The sequence below is a fragment of the Perissodus microlepis genome, chromosome 16 (genome assembly GCF_051167445.1).
Source record: "Perissodus microlepis isolate ML-2025 ecotype Zambia chromosome 16, ASM5116744v1, whole genome shotgun sequence".
In the NCBI taxonomy this organism is placed as follows: Eukaryota; Metazoa; Chordata; class Actinopteri; order Cichliformes; family Cichlidae; genus Perissodus; species Perissodus microlepis.
In genome coordinates, this window is record NC_140476.1 from 3,114,457 (window position 1) to 3,140,770 (window position 26,314).

The 26,314-nt window shown below is 40.1% G+C and overlaps 3 protein-coding genes across 5 annotated transcripts in view; 2 read left to right on the forward strand and 1 right to left on the reverse strand.

Moving 5' to 3' along the window:
• Nucleotides 1–2,176, reverse strand: part of LOC146370194 (transmembrane protein 163a-like) — a 63,145-nt gene extending 60,969 nt beyond the window's left edge. Inside the window, exon 1 of the mRNA XM_084954950.1 lies at nucleotides 1,621–2,176. Within this exon, the coding sequence (XP_084811076.1) occupies nucleotides 1,621–1,822 (202 nt within the window). The 5' untranslated portion in view covers nucleotides 1,823–2,176. The remainder of the gene's footprint in view (nucleotides 1–1,620) is intronic.
• Nucleotides 2,177–2,810: 634 nt separating this feature from the next.
• On the forward strand, nucleotides 2,811–10,987 carry acmsd (aminocarboxymuconate semialdehyde decarboxylase). The gene is made up of 10 exons (XM_084954949.1): nucleotides 2,811–3,019; nucleotides 3,968–4,012; nucleotides 5,852–5,948; nucleotides 6,038–6,087; nucleotides 6,278–6,514; nucleotides 6,655–6,748; nucleotides 6,917–7,012; nucleotides 7,186–7,358; nucleotides 7,576–7,674; nucleotides 8,055–10,987. The coding sequence occupies exons 1-10, from the start codon at nucleotides 2,963–2,965 to the stop codon at nucleotides 8,115–8,117; spliced, it is 1,011 nt and encodes a 336-aa protein (XP_084811075.1). The 5' UTR covers nucleotides 2,811–2,962; the 3' UTR covers nucleotides 8,118–10,987.
• Nucleotides 10,988–12,804: 1,817 nt separating this feature from the next.
• ccnt2a (cyclin T2a) lies at nucleotides 12,805–26,126 on the forward strand. 3 transcript variants are annotated; one of them, XM_084907799.1, is made up of 10 exons: nucleotides 12,806–13,008; nucleotides 13,708–13,789; nucleotides 13,882–14,010; nucleotides 14,314–14,374; nucleotides 15,657–15,719; nucleotides 17,149–17,194; nucleotides 21,348–21,511; nucleotides 21,679–21,749; nucleotides 22,876–24,136; nucleotides 24,313–26,126. In XM_084907799.1, the coding sequence occupies exons 1-10, from the start codon at nucleotides 12,851–12,853 to the stop codon at nucleotides 24,384–24,386; spliced, it is 2,109 nt and encodes a 702-aa protein (XP_084763925.1). In that variant the 5' UTR covers nucleotides 12,806–12,850; the 3' UTR covers nucleotides 24,387–26,126. The 3 variants fall into 3 exon arrangements, with proteins under 3 accessions (XP_084763924.1, XP_084763925.1, XP_084763926.1); XM_084907798.1 differs by lacking the exon at nucleotides 24,313–26,126 and having other exon boundaries at nucleotides 12,805–13,008; nucleotides 22,876–24,303; XM_084907800.1 differs by lacking the exon at nucleotides 15,657–15,719.
• The last annotated feature ends 188 nt before the right edge of the window (nucleotides 26,127–26,314 follow it).

A 26,314-nucleotide genomic window follows, 5' to 3' on the forward strand; every position in this document is an offset into this window, starting at 1 on the left:
CACACAGCTCAAACAGCAGATTACACATCTCCCATATGAACACATACATGAGGAAATACAAGAGAGATACTCCTGAGAGGGGTGTGACAAAACTGCTCCTAACCTTTTTGTAACCCTGCTGTAAGCCTTACTATCATCGGTCATCAATATGTGCACCATGTCATGTGTATATCTTCATTAGTAAGATAGATATATAGACAGCATTATTACAGGATACATTTATCATTTATGCAAATCAGAAGTGTGAAGACAAAAAGACTGGGGGGGGGGGAAGAGAGGCTGTGAAAGTGAAAAATACTGAATGAAATGTGTTTGCATTATATACAGCAGCAGTGCTTAAACCACCATGCATCTGTTTCACTCGTTTCTTTGTTTTTTTATATGAAGTGTCCTCTTTTTTCTCTCCTTACATATTTTTAATATTGCTAATATTGCTAAAGTAATTACTTTAATTTATATCGCCTTGTTTGTTATCATGAGCGGTACCACGGCATTGTAAACATATCCCCACAAATTTATGGTCCGTTTTTGCAAGAATCTAAGACCTGCTGTTTGGGTTCATTGTAACAGCGCCCTCTAATGGCTGCAGTTATAATCAAAGGGACAGCAGTCCAATGATGTGGTTGCACAGCCATCGAGTCTGCACAGGATGGAGGTTAAGGTTGACAACAATGACACTAGACACAGAAGACTGCTGTTCTTTTTCCATTCCAAGCAGGACGCCACTGTTCCGTTTAACAATGACTAAAAACAAGAGTCTTCTAACCAAAACCTTAAACTTTCCATAAACATAAAAAAAACTAGAGGCAAAGACATTGGGAAGATTGTTCAGGTTTTTTGGTCAGTTTTCTACAAAAAAAAGTGAATTTAACTGACGACAAATAATATTTTTAATACACACAATGTTAAAGGTGTCTGTAGTTCCAATTTGTTCTTCTGCCACCTGACGTGTATCCTAAAAGCTATATCAAGCTGGAGTATCAGTCTTGTCTCATCATTCAGTGTGATCCCAGACATGGATTTCAGCTCTTAGAAATAATCCATCAGAACATTAATACATTTCAGCAGTTCGTTATTATTGCAGACATGCTTGATCACATTGCAAGACTACTGGGAGAAACAGTATTTAATCAGCATGTCAGCAGATCCAATAAACATTCTTTATATTTAATACAGTCTCAATTACAATACAGGCAATAAGTTTATTTTTTGTTTTTTAATTCTCTGAAGAGTTTTTAAAGTGATTAAGCAAATGCAAAGGCGCACTGGAGGGTTTGTGAAACATATAAACAACCAGCCTCTAGTTGCATGTCTTTTAAAAAAAGCAACTTTTTCCAAAGGCAATGTAGGACAATGTCTGCGAATGAATGAATGAGTCTAAGAGCGGAAGCGATTTTAAAGCTTTAAACTTCACTTTGAATTTGGTCATTTGGTCTGGTATGAATCCTGCTGATGAATAGTTGTCATTTATTATTCAAAGAGCAGACTAAAAATATCTCACATGAGTAAAAATAACCATCCCATCCCCACAGGGCACACACGCACACACACACACACGCACATGAGCATCCATAACTTTCACAATGCATCCCCAAACCTGCCATAGGTGTGTCAAGTTACCTTCTCCCTCCACCGTGTCTGTGATTTTCATCTCCTGGCCCACAGTGAATGACTCAGGCTCCGTGGGGGTTTTGGCTTGCTGGTGATTGTGGTTGGTGAAGCCATCCGGGGCGCACTGGCCGTTCCGCACCGTTGCCGGGCAGGGATCCACAACAGTCGGGTCTGGGACGGGGTAGGACTCTTGGGTCACCTGGTCTGTCATTCTTACTGCGGTTGTTTGCTTTCAGTCTCAGAGGATGATGGAAAAAAGATTCACACCGGTTCGATAAGTGCAGCAGCCATCCAGCGCGTCCAATATGCCACCGGTGTCGACTCAGTTGCGCAGAGGGGAGAGAGAAGAGATGGCGATAAGACAAGATGGGAGATAACGGATTTATCTTCGTAGCATCAGCAGCGAAGCAACTCCCTCTGAGAGAAGTGAGCACTGTAGGATCAGTGCAAACACCCTGCTGGCTGAGCCACTTAGACACAGTTTAGGGTTAGATGCGACAAAGCGATAAATTGCAGAGATCTGCTGTGAATCAAGAAGGCGGTACCTTCAAGTTTTCCCCCTCCTCCCCTTCCTCTTTCTCTCCTCCTCCCATAATTCAGCTCTTAATTCAGAATCAGTACATCCAGTGACATCTGCCCCGAGTTAGCCAAGCATTTTTACACTTTCTCTTTGAGTTTGCTGTGATTTATACGCACAGGAGACCTGTAGCCCAAAGCCCAGACCTTTACACAGGCATTCAATAAGCTACCGAGCAACTTAACATTACCCTGCTGCCACAGATGGCCTTAACGCACGTTAGTAAATTGTATTTAACCATTGTGTTTTCTACTTATATTTGTGCCAGTATGTTTATGTTATTAAAGGTTTTTGCATCATGTGAGGGATTATTGCCCTAAATTCGATATGCTTGCATACTGACAATAACCAGTTTTGGATCTTGAACCCTGGCAGGTTGACCAACCTTAATCAGCCACCAGGTGGCATCCTCGAGCAGCGATATGTGCAAGCAATTAAATAAAGTTGGCTAATGAAGGTCGTTTCAGTACATTTCAAACTGTGCAGGCTAGCCACAGAAATAAGCTGCAGCCATGATGTGAAACCAAAGTAATCAGTTAAAGCCATGAGTGCAGAATTCAGGCTCAGTGTAACGAAGGCAGACAGTTAAAGGAGCAGGTTTACAGCCTCTGCTCTGGTTTTCTGTTTGTTTCAAAGATTGGGCAATAAATGTCCCAGCAGCAGACATTGGTCATTGGTTTCAGGCTGAGGGTGGGGAGTGAATGTGCCCACAGTTTTTCCCAGGATACCTCGGCCAGCAGACCTTTACGTTTTCCGTGAATAATAATCATAAGGATGAAGGTTGATATTCACAATCATATTTTACCAAAGGAGTGGCCCGACCTGAAGCAGGTAGGAACTGTCACAGACAAGATTTGACTTTTAATGTCACGGAGCTCGAGTGTTAAATAAACCCACAGTCTGTAGATGAGATCTCACCTGAAGTGGGTCAGTGGGTTTGAGAAAAACATCTTTGTGTCACTTCCCTCGCAGATGGAGCTTGAACTGGGGCTATTAAATGCTACTAACGTTTAATATATAGACTTTTCAGCTGGCTTGTCAGCAGGGAGATTAAAAGTCCACTGCATAAATCTGTCCTCTCTATGGATGGTTAAACTTTAATCAATAGACCTTGGACTTGGTTTATCTGTGCCTGCCCTTATGTCTTTGTCACTGCCTGGCTAATCATTTCCCACATTTAAAGCTGAACAGAAGACATGAGCTAAATCATGTCTGTAAGAATCTTTTGCAAAGAATCTGATATTTAAAATTTTACATTGGCTGGAGTTGGTTAAAGGGCCTAGGGCCCTAAGCACAACATTATTTGAACTTGAGACCAAGTCCACAGTTAAACTGGCATGATGACATTTCATTTAAAGCAACCTTTCACTGAAACAGCTTCTTGAGGCCACAGATCCACACATCCAACACGGATGTAAAACCCATCTTGCAACTGGAAAAACTGAAGCTCCTCAGTGGCATTATCCAAGTACACAGTACAGCTGATCTGCATGGATATGAAAAGGGGCTTTTCTGCTGTATTGCTCACGTAGCTCATCTGCAGCTTCATTTGTATGCAAAACGTATCAGCATGCTCAAAAGGCAATGTCTTTTAGGTATTCAGGGCACTGGAGTGGCCAGTCCTGTAGGATGATGACCAAACCCTCACAGATGGGATAACAAAATCAACATTTTCTATCAGAATGAAACAACAAATATGCAATCAAATATATGGCTGATATTTATATGTGATGCTTTTAAACTCTGGGTTTGTAATCCTGTATTTTTTATGTGTTTCAGAGGTACGGCTATGATGGGTTTGTCCAGCTTCACCATCACTGCGAGGTAAGTCACTATTTCCTCTGCTTTCCTGTGCAGCTACAGACAGGATGCAGGTGCAGGAGCACTTATGCACTGCACTACTTTGTTGAACACACAGCAGATTCATCCCAGCTGGCGACTGCACCCACCCCGCAGACCTGCCAGGCTGGTCCTGGCTATGTGAGCAGCTGCAGAACTCAGCGTGGTGACACAGCATCAGTCAAGTGATTCGGTTCAAACAGCCGTAACGCAGCCCGATACAGAGCAGCTTGGCAACTTTTAGCCCCAAACATGGGCTGAGCATTTTAGTAACAGCAAAGTATACTTGACAACGAACAGTCTATTCTTCAGAATTAATGCCTAAACTTGGATAAGCAATGAACTTGTGTTTGTGTTCTTCATACTAAACATCTTAGAGGAGTCCAGGCCTTTTGGATTCACCCAGAACATTTGCAGTAATATCAACTGTCTGCTGCCATCATGTGGCTCAGTTTTGTTAGCAAATGTAAAAGTTACAACATGTGCTTTAAAACCTAACCTAACACAAACCTAATTTCAAAAAGGCTGGGACACAGCATGAAATGTATATAAAAACAGAACGCAGTGATTTGAAAATCTCATAAACCCATATTTGATTTACAGCAGAGCATAGAAAACATATCAACTGCTTAAACTAGGAACACGTACCATTCATTTTGAATTTGATGGCAGCAACACATCTCAAAAATGTTAAGAAAGGGGAGATGGGGCCATCTTTTCCACCGTCTTTATTTGGTCCGTAAATGTCTGGGAGCTGCTGGACTTTTGGAAGAGGAGTGTTGTCCCATTCTTGTCTGGTGGAGGATTCTAGCTGGGTCTTCTGGCAGTCCTGTGTCTTCTTTTTAGATTTTGATTTCATGTGCAAAATATTTTCAGCTGGTGAAGGTCTGGACTACAGGTAGGGCAGTTCAGGACTCAGACTCTTCTACTACAAAGCCATGCTGTTGGAATAGACACAGTATGCAGTTTGGCGTTGTCATGCTGAAATATGCAGCGACTTCCCAGATTAAAGACATCATATCAATAGGAGCATATATATGTTCACCTAAAACCTGTATATAGCTTTCAGTATTGATGGTATCTTTCCAGATGTGTAAGCTGCCAGTGCCACAAGAACTAATGCACCCCCGTACCATCAGAGATGCAGGTGCTTTAAGTGGGTGTTGAAAACCAGCTGGATGGTCCCTCTCCTTATTAGTCCAGAGGAGGAAAAGGCTATTTTTTCCGAAAGGAATTTCAAATTTAAACTAATCCAACCACAGAACAGTTTTCCATATTGCCTCACTCTATATTAAATGAATGAGGACAAGACTTTTTTGGCTGATATTCACATATGGCTTCTTCTTTGTATCATAGAGCTTTAACCTGCATTTGTGGATGACACAGTGGCTAGAAGTGTTCCTAAGCCCAAATCACATGCATTGATTTCCATGACATAATCGCCCCTGTTTTTAATGCAGTGCCACCCGAGGGTCCGAACATCAGTGACATTAGCACTGATTTTTTAGTTTTGTCCAGATTCTCTGAATCCTGCTGATATTTTGCACTAAAGATGATTAAATATTTAAGTCGTTGGAATTCATTGTTGAGGAACATTATTCTACTTGTAGACTTCTGAGAAAGTCTTCCTGTCTAAGATGCACATATTTTATGTGAATATGTTTCTGGGATCATTGCAGTCTGTTATTTGCAAGTCTCACAGCATCCCAGCTTTTCAAAAGTAAGGTTGTAACTGACCAATAACACAAAGAAAATCTGTCCAAAGACAATCCAAAGATATTAAAAGAAACTAGAGCTGATAGTGGTCTTAATGTTGTGTTTTAGGGTGAAGCAAAGATGATGAAGGATGGGAAGGTTTTCCGGGTAATACAGGAAAACTGCTGGGATCCAAATGCTCGCATAAAGGACATGGATAAACACGGTACATGCACAGACACAAATGACACAAAGTTTGGTAGTTTCATCCTTTAATCAGTGACTAAAAGCAGCATTTCTTTTCACGGCCTGCAGGTGTCACGCTGCAGGCCCTTTCGACCGTTCCTGTGATGTTCAGTTATTGGGTAAATGCACAGCCAGTCACGGCAGATTTCGTCAAAAGCTGTGTGACAAAGTGGTGTCTGCTGTGTGTCAGATAACTGAGTTGTGCCTACCACTAAACTTTGCAATACTACAAGCTGCTTAATGATCTTCTTCAATCGAGAAGTCTTCACAGATATATTTGTGTATATTCATCGTGTGTTTTGATTGCAGGCTAAGCCTCACGACACACTCGATCTCTGTGTCCTTTTGAATGACGACTTGGCTAAGACAGTGCGTAGCCACCCCAAGAGGTTTGTGGGCCTGGGCACGCTGCCCATGCAGGCCCCTGATTTAGCTGTGATGGAGATGAGACGCTGTGTGAAGGAGCTAGGCTTCCCTGGGGTCCAGATTGGGTCACATATCAACAACTGGGACCTCAATGCCTCTGAACTCTATCCCTTCTATGCTGTAAGACTTTACACACTTGCATAATAACATGGGGTTATTGTGATAGTGTTTTTTAATTATGCCTACATTGGTTCCAATAATTTTTCTTTATAATTATGGTCTAATTTCTTATTCATTTCTTATTCTGATAAACACTACAGGAAGCAGAGGAGCTGGGCTGTTCTATATTTGTCCACCCATGGGACATGCAGACAGATGGGAGGATGGCAAAGTATTGGCTACCCTGGCTAGTGGGTGAGGAGGATACTGGAGTGGGAACAGAACATACTGACTATTACATCTGGTCCAGCCAACTAAAAACAACACTAATATTAAAACAAGCCAGCTTTCATGTGCTATTTAGTGCATTGTGATGGAAAAATATTAATGTTTATATGTTTTTAAATGTTTTTCTTTCCTTAGGTATGCCATCTGAGACAACCATGGCTATTTGCTCGATGATATTTGGTGGTATCTTTGAGAGATTTCCAAAACTGAAAGTCTGCTTTGCTCATGGAGGTATAAAAAGATAACACCATGCTTATCATTTAGTTTACTATTAATATCACAGCAGTTTATAAAAAACATTAGGCAGCCAAATTTTCAGTGTATTCTTCCTTTATGCTCTTCCTTTAAGATGAAATAAGTGTGTTGATATTTGACGTTTAGTGCCTGTGTTCACGTGTATCCAGGTGGCTCTTTCCCATTCACTGTTGGCAGAATTGAACACGGCCACAAAGTCCGCCCTGACCTTTGTGCAGCTGACAACGATGTCAGTCCACGGAAATACCTCGGTTCTTTTTACACCGACTCCCTGGTTCACGATCCCGCCTCCCTGAAGCTGCTCATTGACATTATTGGAAAAGTGAGCTGGTGTCCAACATTCATTCATTCCACGAGTCACACCTCTTTGGTGGCGAGAGAGGATAGATTCAAAACACACTGAAGAGTACTGACTAAACACAGAGAATGTGGACTGTGAGAGTGTATGCTGATGTGTGGAAACACTGATGTTTTCAGGATGGAGTTATTCCTGCTTTCACCAAATCTTCATGTGCTAAGTTCACATTTTCCTGTTCCAGGATAAAGTGATGCTGGGAACAGATTATCCATTCCCACTTGGTGAGCTACAGCCAGGATCACTCATCGAGTCGATGGATGTGTTTGATGATACACTAAAGGTAGCATTATTTTCCTCTCGTTTAATTAAGCAGCACAGGAGAAAGGGTTTGTCATCACGGTGGACTCTACCACACATGGAAAGAAAGGAAAGCCAGCCATTGTACATCATGTAAATCCTGAACCATGTTTATTGAACACTTAACAAAGAAAACAAAACCAAAGAAAACTCTAAAACAAATTTAACAAATATATGTGTTTTAATTTGTATATGTGTGTATTTTTCTTTAGATTTAAAAAACAAATCACACTGATGATATAGAGGCCCCCCAAAAGCTCATGTATCAAATATGATATACTTGGCATTACAGTTTTTTTGTAGATTTTAATGACAGATTTTTTTAATATCTTCAAAATAATGACTCTCTCTTTTGTGTTACAGGATAAACTGCTTGCTGGAAACGCACTAGAATTCTTAGGACTGAAACGGGAGCTTTTTATGTAACATGATACTGAAATACCACCAATGGTCATTAAGTACAAAGGATTTTTTTTTGCAAATATTTGTGTTTGAATGATTTTTTTTTTTAAAGATTCTAATGATGGAACATTGTTATTCATGTTTATCATCAGAAGGTAACACCTTCTCATAGAAAAGACAGCTGATGTTGCTATTTTCAGAACGTAAAGATGTAATGTTATCACTCTAAGTTAGTCCTGCACAAATTTTAGAGTAATTACGGTATAGTAATTGTAATGTTGTAAATGTAACAGGTTTTTCCATCTGTTTGAAGTTGCAGCGTTTCAGTAGGCTCTAAATAAAAATGTTAATATGATGCAATAGGCCGCTCTGCTGCTTTGCTTCTTCGTCACTTGTTTTGAAGCAGTATTCTTCTTTCTTATAGTAAAATAGCTTTGGACAGATGCATCTCTCGGGTCTTTGCTGACATGGACATAATCAGTGATGGGAATAACGGCGTTACAAGTAATGGTGTTACTTTTTTCAGTTACGAGTAATTACTATTCCTATCGTTACAACGCCGTTACCGTTACTAACAAGAAAATGCGGTGCGGTCACGTTACTATTTTTCAACAAACAGATGGTTGAAGCTGTGTTCAGCTTACCGCATCTTATATCAGTTGCACGGAAGTAGCTGTAAGTAATCTGGGCGCTACAGCTTTAAGCAGCTGTGCGCGCTCCCGCGGGCAGCAATCACTTTCTGTCCGACCATCACTTTTTGGCACAACACCTGGAACTAAGGGGCAAAACAATCGTATGAGTGCTGCTGTTTGACTGAGGAAGAATAAAGTAGTCGTGGTAAGCCAATCACATGACCACTTCAAGATGACAAAACAACAAGGTGATATATACCAGTTTTTAAACTGTGTTGATAGGCCACATAAAACCAGAGTCATGATAAACAATATATACGCAGCGTTTTTTCCTCAGTAGTTTCGTCATGTTTACTGTCTAAGGACAGCGCAGCGAGCACTCTCTGCTTATGAGCAAAAAATTAAAAAAAACAAAACAAAAAACAGCCCGTTCGTTTTGGTGAAAAAATGTACCAAGTCAACCAATCAAAAAATTATATGGCAACATGACATTTGGTTGTTTAGGAAGAGGGGGAAGTTTTAGGAGTGATGGAGAGAGAGAGAGATAAAGACAGCAGAAAAAGAGAGAGAGCGAGTTTTGAGATGTGAGAGATTTGTGACGTTTAGTGTGTTTGGAGTGTGTAGTTAATGTGTTGTCTTGTGTAGTTAGTGTGTAGTGTTGTGGATAGTTTTGTGCTGTGTGTCAGAACAATGAGGCGACTGCTGTCTCCAGGTGATACACCTGCTGCTGTCAGACCTGCAGGTATCAGGCTGTGATGTTCTCCTTTATAGTGGACAGAAATATTTGGAGTGGCACAAATAATTTGTGCGGCATCTTATTGAATGCAGAACAGCTGATTGTTCTGTAAATAGTTTGAAATGGTTATTTAAAAAGGGTAAAAGGTAAATGGCTGCAAATAATGATTTTAAAATTGACAATTTATATTTGCATTTAAAGTTATGAAATATGATTCATTAAACATGTTTGTGGTTGTTACAGTAAAAAAAAAAACTTTTTCTACTCTGATTTTATGTTTTTTGTCTGATTTTAGGTCAATTGTGTTAATACAGTATGTCAAAATGAAAACATAACTGTAAATTCAGACACGTGAGGTTGTGCTGAAAAGAATGATACCAAACAAGGCAAAGTAAACAGTTTTTAAAGGTAAAATGTGGACGGAAAATCAAAAGTAGTTAAAAATGGCCAATTATACCCTGGGCCCCAGAGGGTTAAACATTTTTTTTGTTTTTTTTAAAGTAACGCAATAGTTACTTTTCAAGTAATTAATTACTTTTAGAATCTTGTAACTGAGTTACTAACTCAGTTACTTTTTTGAAGAAGTAACTAGTAACTATAATTAATTACTTTTTCAAAGTAACTTGCCCAACACTGGACATAATACAGATAGGGGTTTTTGGCCTGCGACTTCTTTTGTTCGTTACTTGTCCAGTTTCCTCATTGTTTATAAGGACACACTGCATTGCACTGCAGCTAATAACTCTTTGGAAATCAACTTGTTGATACAAAAATATCATTCCATCTCTGTCAAACTGTGTTATTGTTTCCTTTTTAGCACAGCTTCAACTAAAGTGGGAAGAAATTGTGTGTTTTTGTGAAAAGCTGCAAGTACGAAAGTGCCTAAAGATACAATTTAAAAATAGTTTTTTGTTGTTATGTGTGGACACAACACTGGTTCATCTCTTTGGGTAGATACAATGGTACAAATGGTCAGGTACAACGACTGGACCAAGGACAGAACAAGCAGCCAATGTCCAAAGAAAAACTTTGAAAACCTTCAAAGGTCTGGAGAACTATTGTGAAAGACCACTTCTCAAAATGACAGTACAGTCTGCTGTTAAAGTTTTGCAACAGCTACCTGTCATGCTTAGATTTCATTTATAATGTTTTCATTTTACTCTTACAGCCTTAGAGGGTGGGGGCCCCACTTACATGATTGAATTGCTTCACATCCTACATTACAAGCCAGGTTTTTAGGGCCACATATCAGGGCCTTCTTATGATTCTGCATACCTGTCAAAAAACTAAGTGATTGTGACGATATTTGGGTCGTGCTATGTGTTTTATGTTCATTTTGGTTGCTTATATGCATCTTGTGTCATTGTTATAATATTGATTGTTTCTTACTGAATCTAAAGCAATTTGTGGCTGTTCTCATTTTAAGAAGTGCTGTATAAATACAATTTTACTTCAATGGAAGCTAAAGTTTGTTCTTATGGCTCAATGGTCTTTGTGTCTCTTTATGTATTTCCCCTTTCTCTCAGAAGGACTGTTATTTTAACTGCTTTCTGTCTCTTCATTTTTCTGGATCTCATCAGTGAGCTATTCATAGATGAGCATATCAGTAGTTTGTGAGCCACACATTCCTGACATGTTCATTTTTATGAAATGTGGGACAATGTCCAGGTGTGTGAGACAAAGGTACGAGAGATAAAATCCTGTTTAGTTCCATAAAAAGTAGGACATCTAGCCATCCAAAGCGGAGATTATTGTAGGCGATCAGTGGTTCCAGCCTCTGAGGAATAAAAGATAAATGTATTAACTTCAGTTTTAAATCATTAGCAGTCTTTAAAACATTAATAAATGTAAATTACACTGTAGTTTTAAAGCATCTTTTTTGACTTTAGGAGCAACAGGCCATGATAAGACCTCAATATAACTCCAATATACATTGGTGTACCCAGGTAGAGAGGTTGAAAACCTTTAATTTATTTGGAAACACATCAGTGAAGATCTCACCTGATCTCACAACACCTAGAGGTTACTCAAGAAAACACAACAAAGACTGTACTTGAGGAAAGACTTGAGATGACGGAGGACATCTGGCATGTCGACTACAATCCTCAGCAGCTTCTACAGATACAGTTAGTGTTAGAGTGTCTTCAGGTCCTCAGTCACAGTGTGGCATGGAAGCTGGACTGTTCAAAAGCTCCAATATATCACTGGAGCAGCCTTCTCATCAGTACAGGACAGCTAAGCCACAAGGGTTGTTAGGAGAACCCACAACAACATTAAGGACAATACACACCCATAACACAGTCTGTTTATGCTTCTTCTCTTGAGCAGAAGTTAAAAGAGCCTGAAATTCAGGACTAAAAGACCCCAAAATATTCTTCCACAAGCAATCAGACTCCTGAACAAGACATACACTCACCCACTGCTACTGTTGACTCCTTCTTCTTCTGGCTAGTCTGTTTAAGGTTTGCCGCAGTGGCCAAAGTATTTTATCTGCCTCCATCTGGTATCCCTTGCATCCTCTTCTGCCACAACAACCCTCCACGTGTCCTTTTTCACTGCATCCACAAGGCTATTCTTTAGCTCAGGAGGTAGAGCACTTCATCTACTAACTGGAAGGTTGGTGGTTTGATCCCTGGATGCCAAATATGCTTGGGCAAGATACTAGCCCCAAGATGCTCTTGTATGGGTGTGAATGTTTGATAGAATGTACATAGCATAGAAAACAAAATTGCTTGGGTGAATGAGGCATGTTTGATAAAGTTCTTTATCCAACAGAGCAGAAAAGTGCTTTATAAGAACCAACAGCATCTTCTGTGGTTTTCCTCTTTTCCTCCTGCCTGGCAGCTCCACATTCAACATCCTTTAATATATCCACAATCACTCCTCTGCACAAGTTCAAACCATTCAAGCCTTGCCTCTCAAATCTTGTCTGCCAATGAAATTTATAACATCTACAACTAGGCTTCCCGGCTTTTTGTCAGGTCAAACCATTATCCGTTATTACACTAATTAAGATCTGTTTCTAGACTTGCGCAATGCAAGGGACAACTAAGGCTTTCAAGCTTAGACATTTTTTTGAACTCATTTCACTGTTTCTATTTATTACTTGCACTTTCTTTTGTCCATTTCTTTGATCTTTTTTTTTCCATTTATATAATTGTTTTGTGGGAAGGGAGGCTGGGAAAATAAAAGTTTCATTATACTGTGTAATACTGTAAAACTGTAAAGCATTATATTTATTTCTATCGTGCATGTGACAATATAACCTTTGCAATAAAGCAGTCTTCGTTTATTTAAAAACCGGGCACACAAGTCGGAAAAGTTGCGTTTCCTGTGCGACACTGACGTCATATCCTCTTTCTTGATGCCCAAGCAAACGTTGGAGAGTAATGGCGGCGTGCCGGGGGTCTTCGTCGAAATGGTTTTTCACCCGGGAACAGCTCGAAAACACGCCGTCTCGCCGAAGTGGAGTAGACGCAGATCGAGAACTCTCCTACCGACAGCAAGCGGCAAATCTGATCCAAGATATGGGTCAAAGACTCAACGTGTATCCTTTGTAAATATCTCCTCCTCCAGCAGGCTGGACGGAGACATGGCGCTAACTAACCGTTAGCTATGCCGTTAGCTGACTTTGAACCGCTTTTGAGGTTCGGGAGCTTGGCGCGGGACTTTTCAGTTGGTGTGCTTTGTTTTGTTATGTTCTTGAAAAATATTTTAGCTTATTAAGTCGTTTACCTTTAAGTACAGTAATGCCTTTCACTCTTAATTGTTTTCCCTTTGGCTTCGCGCTAATGTAGCATGCTAGTTATTTCCCTAGCTAATAGTTCGCGTGTTGAAGGCCTTGAAGCGAATTTGCAGCTTCGATTGGCCCACAGAAATACACAGCTTCACAAAAAATCATTTATTTACTGGATAACGTTATATTTCCATAGTTTCGTCTGTAGTAAGTGTTTTTTTTTTAATCCATTATTTTTCCTCTTCTGGTTTATATTAATGTCACTGTACCGACATAAATACAAACTTTCGATTTCTCTCTACACTCAGTGATTTTTGTTATTTAGGCCATTATTTAAAGCTAATAAGATGCGAATCGTGACTCTATAAACTGTCAAATTGCCGTTTTTGTTGAAAAAGTTGACGTATATCGGCTCCTTCAGCTGGTTAAGACTGTGTATGTTGACATAAATATAAGAGCATTTGTTTTGCTCTGACCTTAAGCTTAATATTTCCTTGACTCTCCCTTCAGCTCTCAATTAACAATAAACACAGCAATCGTTTACATGCATAGATTTTATATGCACCATTCTTTCAGCAAATTCCATAGGAATGTAAGTAGTAATATAGCTAGCTCTCTTGTTTACCACCAGCCACCTGTTGAGTAGATTTGACAGATATACTTACATTTTTAATTTTTATACAGATAATCTCTCCAACCACCCTATTCTTGGCTGCAAAAGTGGAAGAGCAACCTCGGAAACTCGAACATGTAATCAAAGTTGCACATGCTTGCCTAAATCCCCAAGAACCGCCTCTAGACACAAAAAGTAATGTAAGTATCGGCATCTGTGCATATTGTATTGTTTAAAAAAAATTCTTTCCAGTTGTCTCAGTGGTCATGGTTTGCCTGTGTTAAAGCGGCTGGGCCGCATTTCCCTACGCTGTAAAACGGTTCTGATTATTCTCCACTGGCCTGCAGTTGGTGTGTACAAAACAAATACACCCATCAAGACTTGCAGTAATAGTGTAATGAGCCTCTCTGTTTGGAGTTTTGGCCATTTGCAATCAGATGTTAGGGGGTTAGATTAATAGACACATTACAGTTGTGTTGTAATGACTGTCTATCAAACTTCAGGCATACCTCCAGCAAGCTCAAGAGCTGGTGATACTTGAATCCATAGTGCTGCAGACCCTGGGTGAGTAGTGGTGACTGGAGTGGATGACTTGAGAGCGGTTTGTTTGTCAATATCATTGGTTAATTATAAGTAAGGGACTAGTGCTATTGATTACTGATGAATTTGTTTATCACAGCCTGCTGACTGAAATGTTTTATTTGCATACGGTTGTTTTCACATACATGTTTTCAGTGAATCATGTAAAGGTGACATGTCATTCTCTTTTTGCTAATGCTAGTTACGAATGTGGCACTGATTTTTATTTTTATTTTTTTCTCCATCTAATTGCAAAATTCTATGTTGAAACGAGGGATGCACCGATCCAACTTTTCCCATTTGTGATTTTTTTATTAGTCCTTTATTTATCCAGGTAAAAAAAATCTCATTGAGATTAAAAATCTCATTTCCAAGAGAGACCTGGCATACCTAAAGCGTATCTGCTGATACTTTGTAGTGATTTTATACCAGTGTTGAAATATGTATTCTTCACTAGGAAGAGACTTGGGATAGTTTTTCGTTTGTTTTTAATGTAATGTTAGGCAACATGAGATTAATCTTAAACATCACTTTCTTAGATTATATGTAAAACAAGAGCTAAGAAAGGAGTACCCTAGATAAATTACATTTCGTGGATCTGCAGTGATTAGTAAAATGTTACATGAAAACTTACACAAAACATTTCATTATTTATTGTGGGTAAATAGATTTATTAGTGTTATTTCTGTCATTTATTTGCTATAGCACTATTTGAGCTCAAAATGCACATAGCTCTATGTTACAGTCATGCTTGTTTCTCCTTTTGTTCCTAGACTAGAGAAGTGTTATATAACTGCAAATACTGTACATTACATAAAAGCTTCCCCACAAGTGCCCCAGAACAATCATCCTTCTGGCTTCTACATCACACGTCTGTGAGACAGAACGAGATGGAGTCAAATAGATCGGGTGTGGATTGGGTCATTAGCCTTGATATTGCGCCAGCTTTTTGAGTCACAGTTGGACAGATACCAATCCCAGTATTGGATTGATGCATCTCTGGTTTGACTAGAACAGTTTGTGCTCTCCTACTTCAATCGTGGAAAATCTGTTTATACAAGTCAATTAAGTCTCACTTCAAATGTACCCAAATTCATTATTAAGCTCCAAAATCTACTTTTAACAACAGTACACAGATGTGTACTAATATTAATTGATTGCAAATTCCATTGCTTTTTTACCTTTTTTTTTTTTTTTAATCACAAAATGACATGTCACCTCCCAGCTATGTCTGTGTTGAACTCACCTGTCATGTATTTTGTTCCAGGCTTTGAAATAACTATTGATCACCCACACACTGATGTGGTGAAATGTACCCAGCTAGTGCGAGGTAGAGGCTTCCTTCTTTGCTCTTTGTGCCCTCTGCTCTTGTTTATCCCACCTCAGATGTGGGTGGGGAGGGGGAAGAAAACCTTGCTGATTTAATGCTTACGTGAAAACACTTAACCCTGTGTTTTGTTTTGTTTTTCCTTCACATTGTTTTTGACATAGCATAAACAGCCAACACTTATTAAAGCAAGACTGAGATGAAATTAGTTTTGAGATATTACTATTTCATATAACTAGAATATAACTGTAACCTTTAATAAACCAAGAGCTGCAAAAATTCAGCTAGAAACTGTTTTCAGATTTATCTTTGTTTCTAATAAAATCAAGAGAATGTGTGCTTTTAAAAAAACGTTGTCTATCTTAATACTGCCAGGCTAGATTACCGGCAGCTACAGTCCTAAAAAAACCAACCTGGTAGCTTTAAATTTCCTTCATACAAATTTCTGATTGTCTAAAACTTTTGTTTGTTTGTTTAGAAATGGGAGCTGCCTTTGTTATTGATAAATTGCTCCAGTATTGGTGGATTTTGTGTTGGCCCTCATGCAGAGCATGATTTGTCTGCCTGACTAAACTGTAACCCAGAGTCCATGCAGCCTTTGCAGAGCAGATGAGAGCAAAGAGAGAGAAATCACCACTCAGAGCTGTGGATTTAAGTGTTCTGAGTTTGGAATATTCTTAAAATAAGACATAATTATGAGCTGAAATTATATTTTTAAATTTCAGATTACACATACTTATTTTCCTGTCTCAGAATTAGCCTGCACCCTATTTCATAATGATATATGCATCCTCATGGCATTTGTGATCGTTTGAAAAACATTTATTCCTATTATGCTTGAGTTAGTGAAACCCTTAACAAAAGGACTATATTTAGGTTGCCAAAAATTCTTCTGTGCAGGAAAAAAAACTACCAAAACGTTAATATTTTCTGTCATCCAGGAATGTATTGCTACCATTCTACTTTGCACATGACATATAAATCACACTTGTTTATGAATACAATTCAAAATGAACAAAATGTTAATTTCACTGTTTACTAGACAATAGTCTATAAGGGGTAGTATTAAATTTGTTTGTTTTTGTGGTGTAGACTATGGACACATTTACAGCCCATGTCCGGTTACAAACACGTCTTTACCTTCCCTGTTGCCCTGTTGTATTACCTTGGTAGTGGCTTTAATTGGCTATAAGCCCTTTTTTGAGATTAACATTTCTCTATTCAGAAAAGGTACCACAGCTTTTAAGTTTCCAAAATTTTGGACTAGCTTAGCTCAGTTTTTATCCAGTCTCGGTCTTGCCTTAATTAGTGCGTTGGAAATCTGCTTAAATGCTAAACTTGACATTCTGTCCTCATATTAATGATAAAATAATTTTGGTTTGCAGAAAAATTGATTTGTCCTTTCCTTCTGTCTTTTTCCCCTCTCTTTCAGCAAGCAAGGATCTGGCACAGACTTCCTATTTCATGGCTACCAACAGGTTGTTATCCTGCCCCTCTTTGTTGCACTTTGACTGCACACCATAGCTTCCTGTAATGCAGGGTACCCTTTCAGTGTCCAACCGGCCCTACTTGCGCTGGTGGTTGTTGGGACGCTTGCCTCCTCCCCTCAGCTCCCCTCCCTTCTTCCAAGGTAGCGGGACGTGGTGGCTTGTAGCGTTACCGGCCCCAGTTGCAGTGCGGTGTATTGTACAAGGGACCACGTGTTGGCACAGATGGGTTGAATGCAAAATGTGAAGTGTAGTGGTGCGCTTGAAACCCACACGTTTGTTCGGTTGCGAAAAAGTGCATAATTCTAAAAGAAAGACACTTTGGTAGCCTGAATAGCAGCTAAAGATTTCACAGATGTAAACATTTCTCATAGAGGGCCTTCGGTAAGTACCGCAGATTAATTCTTAAAATGTTGTTTTTCATATGAATCTGTTCAAAATGTATCATCTCTTTAGATATCTTCAACCTTTGTAATGTTTGCTTGTCATTAAATGCACTTCTAGTTCAAAGTTGATTTAAGCTTAAGAAAAAGCTAATTATAACCCATTAAGGACCTGCAAAAAAATCAGGGTTTTACCATTAGCCTAGGTTGGTCCACTTGAGCCACACCATGCTAAGTCAAGCAATCCTGACATGCATTTCCACTACAGCCCTACAGCAGGATAGGAGTGAGTGACACAGCCTCAACAATATATCACCATAATTTGCGATACTGATGTTTATGACAATTTAGAGAAAGAGATCATGTTTAGCGGTTATTGCAGCTTGCAGGCAGCAACATTTAGTGCAGATAAAATGAAGGACGTTTTCCATCTTTCTTTTCCAGTGAGCTGCTGTCATTTATGACAGGTTACATAAATAATGCTGCATTATATTGCAATGGTAGGAAGAGAGCACAAGAGTTGCCAAAGTAGACTTTTCAATTAAATTTGAAACAACTTTAATAACTAAATTAGGTCTTCAGCAGCTACACGATTTTGTCATATAACTGTGACGGTGCTGTGAAAAATGTTTTTCTAGTTTCACTTTGGCTCGAGCTCTTTTTAGTCACCCAGTTAAAGCCCTGCTTCTCTACTGTGTAAGTGAATCGGGAGTATAGGATCATATTGGTTTTTGCCAAAACTTGATGATATGTATCCACACAGAAACTCTGATTCAGAGTGCAGAGGGAGATGATCTCTTTGCTTCTGCTTTTGATTTCTTCTCCTATACCAGCGCTGGTGTTGACAGTTTGTCTGAGAGGTGACACATGTCATGCAGAGAGCGCCAAGTTTAAGGGGCCATTTGAGGAACTGAAGTTTTTGCTACTTGAATGCCGGTTTTCTCACCCTTCTGGTTTGGAGTTTAAGGCCCTTTTCCATTAGTACCTACTCGGATTGGCTCAACACAGATCGACTGGGTTCCAGTATAGGATCTGTTGTTGTTGTTGTTTTGTTTGGTTTTTTTTGGTGGCCGTTTCCTTCGTTGCCAGGTTTCAAAAAGGTTGGTTTTGATTTTTGTGAACGAGGCGCTCTCATGACTCAAGTGCCGCCACTGACCAGCCAATCGGTGCCATGCAGTCTGACTACGTCACAATTTAGTACCTGCTCAGATAGCTTGGAACTCGGCCTAGCAGGCACTACTTTAGTACCTGGTGCTATGAACTAATGGAAGGCCGTGGCGATTCGATCCAAGTAGGTACTAATGGAAAAGAGCCTTTAGTTTGACTCCTGTGTTGTTAGCTTTTCATTTTACTAGTTATTAGCTGCTCGTAAATGGCCTGTATTTGTATAGCGCTTTACTTAGTCCCTAAGGACCCCAAAACGCTTTACACTACATTTAGTCATTCACACATTCACACACTGCTGATGGCAGCTACATTGTAGCCACAGCTGCCCTGAGGCGCACTGACAGAGGCGAGGCTGCCGGACACTGGCGACACAGGGCCCTCTGACCACCACCAGTAGGCAATGGGTGAAGTGTCTTCCCCAAGGACACAACGACCGAGACTGTCCGAGCCGGGCTTGAACCGGCAACCTTCCGATTACAAGATGAACTGCCAACTCTTGAGCCACGATCGCCCCAATAACAATAGTTGAACTCGTTTTCTGCAATTGAAAACCAAACCTTAGCTGTTGCAGGACGCTTTTTTTTTTTGGAAAGCTCTTCAGTGGTAAACTGCTCTCTTCCATGAAAAGCAGATAAGTTGCAGCAAATGGAATGTGTTTATCGCTGCATTACTGATCTTTATCAGTGGTTCAAGGAAATGACTATTATTGCTGTGTGGTGCAGTGGAAAAACAGTTGTACCATTTACTGCATGGCTTGGCACAACTTTACCTCTGCTATGGAAAAACCCAAATATGATGCGCAACTAATTTCATCAAATCATTTAGTGTGCGTGTGGTTTTTGTTTTTTGAATGTAAGGGCAAAAGGACATGCCATGTTTCTGAGGTGAAAAACCGGGTCCTTAACGGGTTTCTTTTAATGTAGCTGGTAGAGGAAATTGTTACCAATGTCGTTTTGTCTTCTGAAACTTCAGTTTACAGTGTCTGGATGCTGAGTGTGAGTGGTGGAGATGTGTTGGAACTTCAAATGTAGAAAACTTGTAACTCAAATTTATTTTGACTCAGTAATAAGGATTACATTAGATTTGTTTTCAGTCAAATTGGTTAAATATACATTTATATAGAGAGCGAGCATATAAAGCATTGGCTTTGATAACTGTCATCATCACAACATTTAGACAGATTCCAGGCATTGTACTCTCTGCAGTGTTTAAAATGTACTGATGCAGAAGTTATTGAAAGCTGTTTTTCTCCCTACAACGGCATTAATAATTTATTAAAATGTTGTTAAATTTAACTATGAAGTCGACTGTCTTCCTTTAGGCTTTTTGATTATGGATTAAGGTCCCATTAGCAGTGAGACGTTGTGCAGAGATCTAAATCGTGGCCTCGGTACACTTAAAATGTCCAATGATAGCTCCTACAAAAAAAGCGAACCCCCCCCCCCCAATAATTAAGAACCTAACCTTTGTTTTTCATGTATCTTAGCTGTCAGTGTTTAACTGGTAATAGTAGTTAGTCTGTATTCTGCAGTGACCCTTACAGGTCGAAGCTGTGCAAAACCACACCGAGCACAATGGCACAAAAATTCAAAAACACAGGAAAAGTGATTTTTGGAACACAATAACTTGATGGACCAGCTGCATAAGTGACAGTCCTAACAGTAAACGGCCACAGTATTATTTAAATACACACATTACGTTGACTCTTTTTCTCCCTCTAACACTGAAAAACCCTCTGCTTCCTCTTAGTGTGTCTCTGTGCTTCATATCTTCTGGTTTCTGTCACTTCTGCAGCTGGTCCATCACATTACGCGAGTTAGATTTTGTTTGTTCAACTTCTGTTGTGCTTTGTGTGCCTTCGCAACATTTTCCTATTTGCTGGCATTTACTTACGTTTCAGTACATTTAAACTCGGGGCCACCGTAGTATTCTCATGTTTGCAGTTGAGTTTTACAGATACATGTCAAACTGAACTGCAGTTATACGTATTTAATTAGGCTTTTAAACTTCATTCAGTACAATCATACCTATACAACAGGGCTATTAAGTTGTATGCCTTCATTGCCTTGATGTTGAGCCACCTGATTAAGCAATTTAAACACAGTTCAGAGAGAGAAGGGGGGGCAAGGGGGTGCTGTAGGAAGATACCCATGTCAGATAACTGTATGATGATGTCATTGTTGCATGGGTGGCCTCATTATCCTTGTGTTTTGCAAAGACATGACTATGATACTATGAGTGGAGTCATTCCCTACTTCACTACCTTTTTGTTGTTCTTGATATTTACATTTGTTTGTTGAATTGATTTATTACATTTTTATGATGCATGTTTGTTACTTTTAGACACGATTAGAATTATCTCCTTATCATACCTGCAACCATACAGCTGTGCTTGTATTAAATCTTTTACTTAATAAAATCCATTTAACATGAACACTGTTAGAAAACAATGAGTCTTGAAACCTGTTCCAACATTATATTAAAGCTGTCGGCCCCCTCTTGTTTTTCTCCTTTGTCCACATGTGGGACTAATCCTGACCACACTTGCACTGAATCAACTGACTCACGTGCCTTTACCATCACACAACGTGCAGTCTGCACCTCACTACCTTCTGCCTCCAGTACAAGCCCACAGTGATTGCCTGTGTGTGCATCCATCTGGCGTGCAAGTGGTCCAACTGGGAGATCCCGGTTTCTACTGATGGGAAACACTGGTGGGAATATGTGGACAATGCTGTCACTCTGGAGCTGCTTGATGGTGAGACAGAATTTTACCTTTAATTCAGAGTAATCTCTTGCAATTTGCGTTAAGTCCTTTTCCTGGTTCTTTTGTAGGCATACTTAACCAAGGACAAGTTTATAGAACTAATGGCTTTAAAAGTGACATCAGAATTTTTTAACAACATGCATATCCTGCGTTTTCAGAGTTAACCCATGAGTTTCTGCAGATTCTGGAGAAAACGCCCAGCCGACTAAAGAGGATACGCAACTGGAGGGTAGGCTGGATTTACTGCCCTGTTTGTTAGTCATAAATGTATTTATATTTTATTTTTGCAGTATTGGCAGCAGGTTTTTAAATTGCAAATACCTCATGTAGGTGCTGTTAGAGAACTGTAGCCGAAATCTTGCCACATTGAGCATTACTGCCAGTTTGTGTAAGTTATTAAAGGGCTAGTTTGAGTAGAGATAACTGACTGATGCGCAGCAGGAAAGGTTATTTATGGAGCCCAGATGGTGTGAATGATGAGACTTGAGACAAAGTTTGTTAAGAGAACAATGTAGGCGAAAATCACGCAGCTGCTGAAAACCTGAGGGGAAGTGGAACAAAATAAGTACAACCACAAAATAAATAAATCTGCTTACGTTAATTTCACTGCTTGAATATTCAGGACCTGTAGGGCCAAGTCCATTAGCATTTCAATTTAAATTCAGTTTACCGGTAAACACATCTATGATTCCACTGTTCCATACAATAATGTGACTCTGATCATTACATTATGACATTTCACAAAAGTACAGTAGTTCACTTAAATTTCTCATTGTTTTAGGTTCATAGCTTTATCTGTACACTTCAGGCTATGTTCAGGTAGTGTTTGCAACAAACAAATATGGAAACAGCATGAAAACAGGCAGTTGTCTAACAGACAGCACAGCCGAATTTAAGCCAGCAAGTAAGAATAATCAATTAAGTGTACACTGTTTCAAAAAGAGCATGTTTAAGTGATTAAATAAGCTAGAGTGTACGGAAACAATCGTTCTCAAAGCAAAGTATAAAGAATAATGCAAATTCAATTATAGAAACAACTGACCAGCTGCCATTGCAATCGCCAAAGGTTCAAGACACTTATTGCTGAATTACTACAATTTTTATGGTTCATTTGAGAGAAGGAAAGAGCCGTGTTTCCCACGCCATTTTCGACGCCGTTCATGCTTATAGCCACAGCAGAAGCCAAAAAGTTTTCCTCCACACCCAGGTCTTATCTTATGCAGCAAATCAGGAGAGGGACCTCATATCAGCTGACGTAGGTCATGTGGCAGTGCGTAGTTGACGTGTGTTACATTTGCCATCATCTTACAGCTACAAAAACCAAAGTCATACCAGCCTTATTTTCTGTCCTGCAGGCAACGCAAGCTGCCAAAAAGCCTAAGACTGAAAACGCCCAGATGACTGACAACTCATTTCCTGGACCTTCACTGGCCCAGGACCAAGCTGATGCCTCACTTCCTGGCGTTCCTTCTTCCAACCCAGGGTTTTCCAAAGCAGGCACTACCTTTCCTATGCCCATGCTCAGCCAGTCCGGTGGAGCAGCTCTGGCTCTAGACTCCATAGCCGCCACATACAATCCAGGTAGCCACAGTGAATGGCCCCAGGGCAACCAGAGCCAGCAAGGATACTCTACCACCTTTATAAAACAGGAATCGCTCAGCATCCCTATCCCAGAATCTTTGCAAACCTCTACTTCCTCTTTGCTTCAGCATCCAATGGTATACAAGACTGAAAAAATAGATTTCAACCCAGTCAAACAAGAACAAAAGGGAGCTGCTAAGCATCAACTAGCACCTCAGTCTGCTTACCCTCCACCAGCTCAGCCGTCTCCGGCTCAGAAGCTGTCACTGGATAAATACAGAGAGAAACATGCTGCAGAGCTGGCTGCCTCCGGGCAGAAACGTAGGCAGGAACAGCATGGTGGAGTAATGGACTGTGATGTAAGGGGGGATTTGTTCTCCTCCTCTTCTAGCTATGCACCATCCATGATGAGCCAAGGAGACAACAGAAAACAAACAGTCCATGGCAGTGGTGGCAGCGCCACAGCTTCCCCAATGAAAATGAAAGTGCCCTCCTCATCTTCGGGCCAAGATAGACGCCATCACAGTGACAAACGGGACAAAAGCTCGCTTAAAGTTCGCTTAGCTGTGCCGGGGGCCAGCAGTGGTTCCCAGCTGGATAAAAGCAGTCAACAGATGAGCAAAGATGAGCTTAAAATGAAGATTAAAGTGTCGTCCTCTGAGCGTCACAGCTCATCAGATGAAAGCATGGGCACCAACAACACCAAAAGTAAACATTCCAGCCCGATGGTGAGCAAAGAGAAACATCGTGGGGCAGAGCACAACCCCCATCGCCACCATAAACACAGTCACGCCCCCACACACAGTGGCAACGGCCGCGGAGCTACAGAGGGCTCAGGCGTTGGGATAGGCCTGCTGCGAGGTCCTCCTGGACTCATCAGCATGGAAGGAACAACACATGGGCTTCCTGGGCCCACCTCTTCATCACGCAAGAGGGCATATCCAGAGCCCAGCCACAACCACCACCCTTCGGCCTCATCCTTCACTGCTAGCTCCAAAGTGAGCAAAATCTCCAAGGGTGGCTCTAGTGCTGCAGGTACTTCATCTTTTTCTTCCCCCTCTTTCCCTCCTTGCTCCTCTCCTGTACTGCAGTGTGTCTCATCTGGCTTGCAGCTCTATGGCTAACCTCCTTCCCTCCCTACCTCCACCCCACCCTTCTCCTCCTCCTCCTCCTTATTCTCGTTTCTCCTCCTCCCCTCCTGTCACACCCAGGTGGGCTGCGGACCTCTCAGCAGTACCCTCCTCCTAGTGAATCGCCACATGAAGTGGGAGAGCAGAGACACTGAGTCCACCCCTCTGCAGCCATGGCCAGCACATGAAAATGGCAACAAACTACACACAGTTCAAACTTTAAAGACTATGCTCACCTCTTTGTTAAGTGCCCTAGAAAAAAAAACCTCTATGTGATGATAAACCCTTTATTGAAAGGCAGAAAGTTATCTGCAAAAAAAAAGAGTATTGTTGGACTTCTCAGCTTCTGAGATGTGAAAGATGAAAAATTATGCTTCCTGACTGTCACATCTCTGGGCTTTGGTGCTCAGTCCTCTTTCTGTTATTGTGTTGAATTGTTGCTTTGTTATTCTTCCTCCTCAAATGGGTCTAGGAACGTGTAAAAGGTGGTTGTGTGTTTGGGAAAGCTTGTTTCCGTCAGGGGGAGAAGTTCTTTCCCTACATGTCAGATCTCCATATGAGAAAACACAAGTATTACAAGTTCTATAAAAAGCAAGGAAGGTGCACTTTCCTTACTTTCTTCCTCTTTTTTTTTTTTTTTTTTTTTTTTAAATTATTTTCATTGAATCACATTTCTGTGGTTTTTATGGAGGAAGATGGTGGCCAGGTGGAGATGCCTTCAGTTTGCCGATATTCCATTTAGTACTGTTGATGGATGCAATTTTTTAGGTGTTTAAAATTCATCTCCTAAATTACTTTCTTGTCTTGGTTTCTTTTTATACTTAAGTACTGTGCGTATGATTTGCATGTTTCAATCAAAGGGATTTGGAAGGAGAGCACTAACTTGCTGTTTACAAAAATGGAGATAAATGTACATACGTTTTTGTATGTTTAAAGAAAAAAAAGCTATACCATGACTACTCAGGTTAGGAGCTGCTTGTAAGTATAACAAGATTATTGTAATACCTATAAAAGAGTTTTATTTTGTTGATCAGTGGAGTGGGTATCATCGGGTAAATGATCGAAGCATTCCAGTGCTTCTTACAGCCTTGCTATAAGACAGTGATGTACTGTAGGTTTCCATCAGAGAATATTACTTGATTCCCTCAGCAACTGGCACATTCGACACCTACTTATCACATAAGAGCGATGCAATTTGTACCAAAAAATTATTTTTTTGGACCTCTTAAGTAGACTTGAAGCTGGATGCCAAAGGTTGTGCCTCAACAAGGAAAAAATAAAGCTGGCAAGGACAGTAGTTGTGCTATTAAAGTTTACATAACCCTTTTTATTTTAACTGCATCAGACATTTCATAAAGTTGTAGCCCTTTAGATAAAAAAGGAAATGCCCATTGTTCAGTCACTGATTCACAGGGTACTGTTCAGGATGAAACACTTGTTGGCTCGCTTTCATTTAGCTGTGAATAATTGGCCACAGGCAGATTGACCTGCCTGATATGTAGGTGACCTCAAATATCTGCAATGTAGACGTGCTTCATAGTTTTTGTGTATCACTGACTTTCTTTTATTCAGTTGGTTTTATTATGTTTGCAGCCCTGTCCGTGTCTGGACACGGCTTTATTATCACTTTCATACATTAAACACTCTTCCGTTGTAGATTCTTGATATGACCCAATCTTCTCTGTTTCTGACTGGGTTACTTGTTTTATGTTAAGCGTGTGCAAAATACAAATTAGGCTGAGGCTATATTGTACCCTGATTGGGGATTTGCATTCGGGCACACAGGATTACTGCAGTTGTAGAACATAAGCTACTCTTCACATCCTTTTTCTCCTTTTTTTCATTTCAAAATTCCAAATAAACTTTAATGTTGCCACTACCCTGACACAGAATAAGTCCTGGTGGTCTTTGTCATTTCATGCAAAATAAAACGTTGTACTGTACTGATTTGTAGTTAAATTTGAGGAGACATGCTGGTTTTTTCCAGTGGCATGATATTTAAACACAGTTAAATGCTGAATTCTTTGTGATCCAATATAAAGGTATGGGGGTCACTGAAAAATGATGGTTGGACTGAAGTATA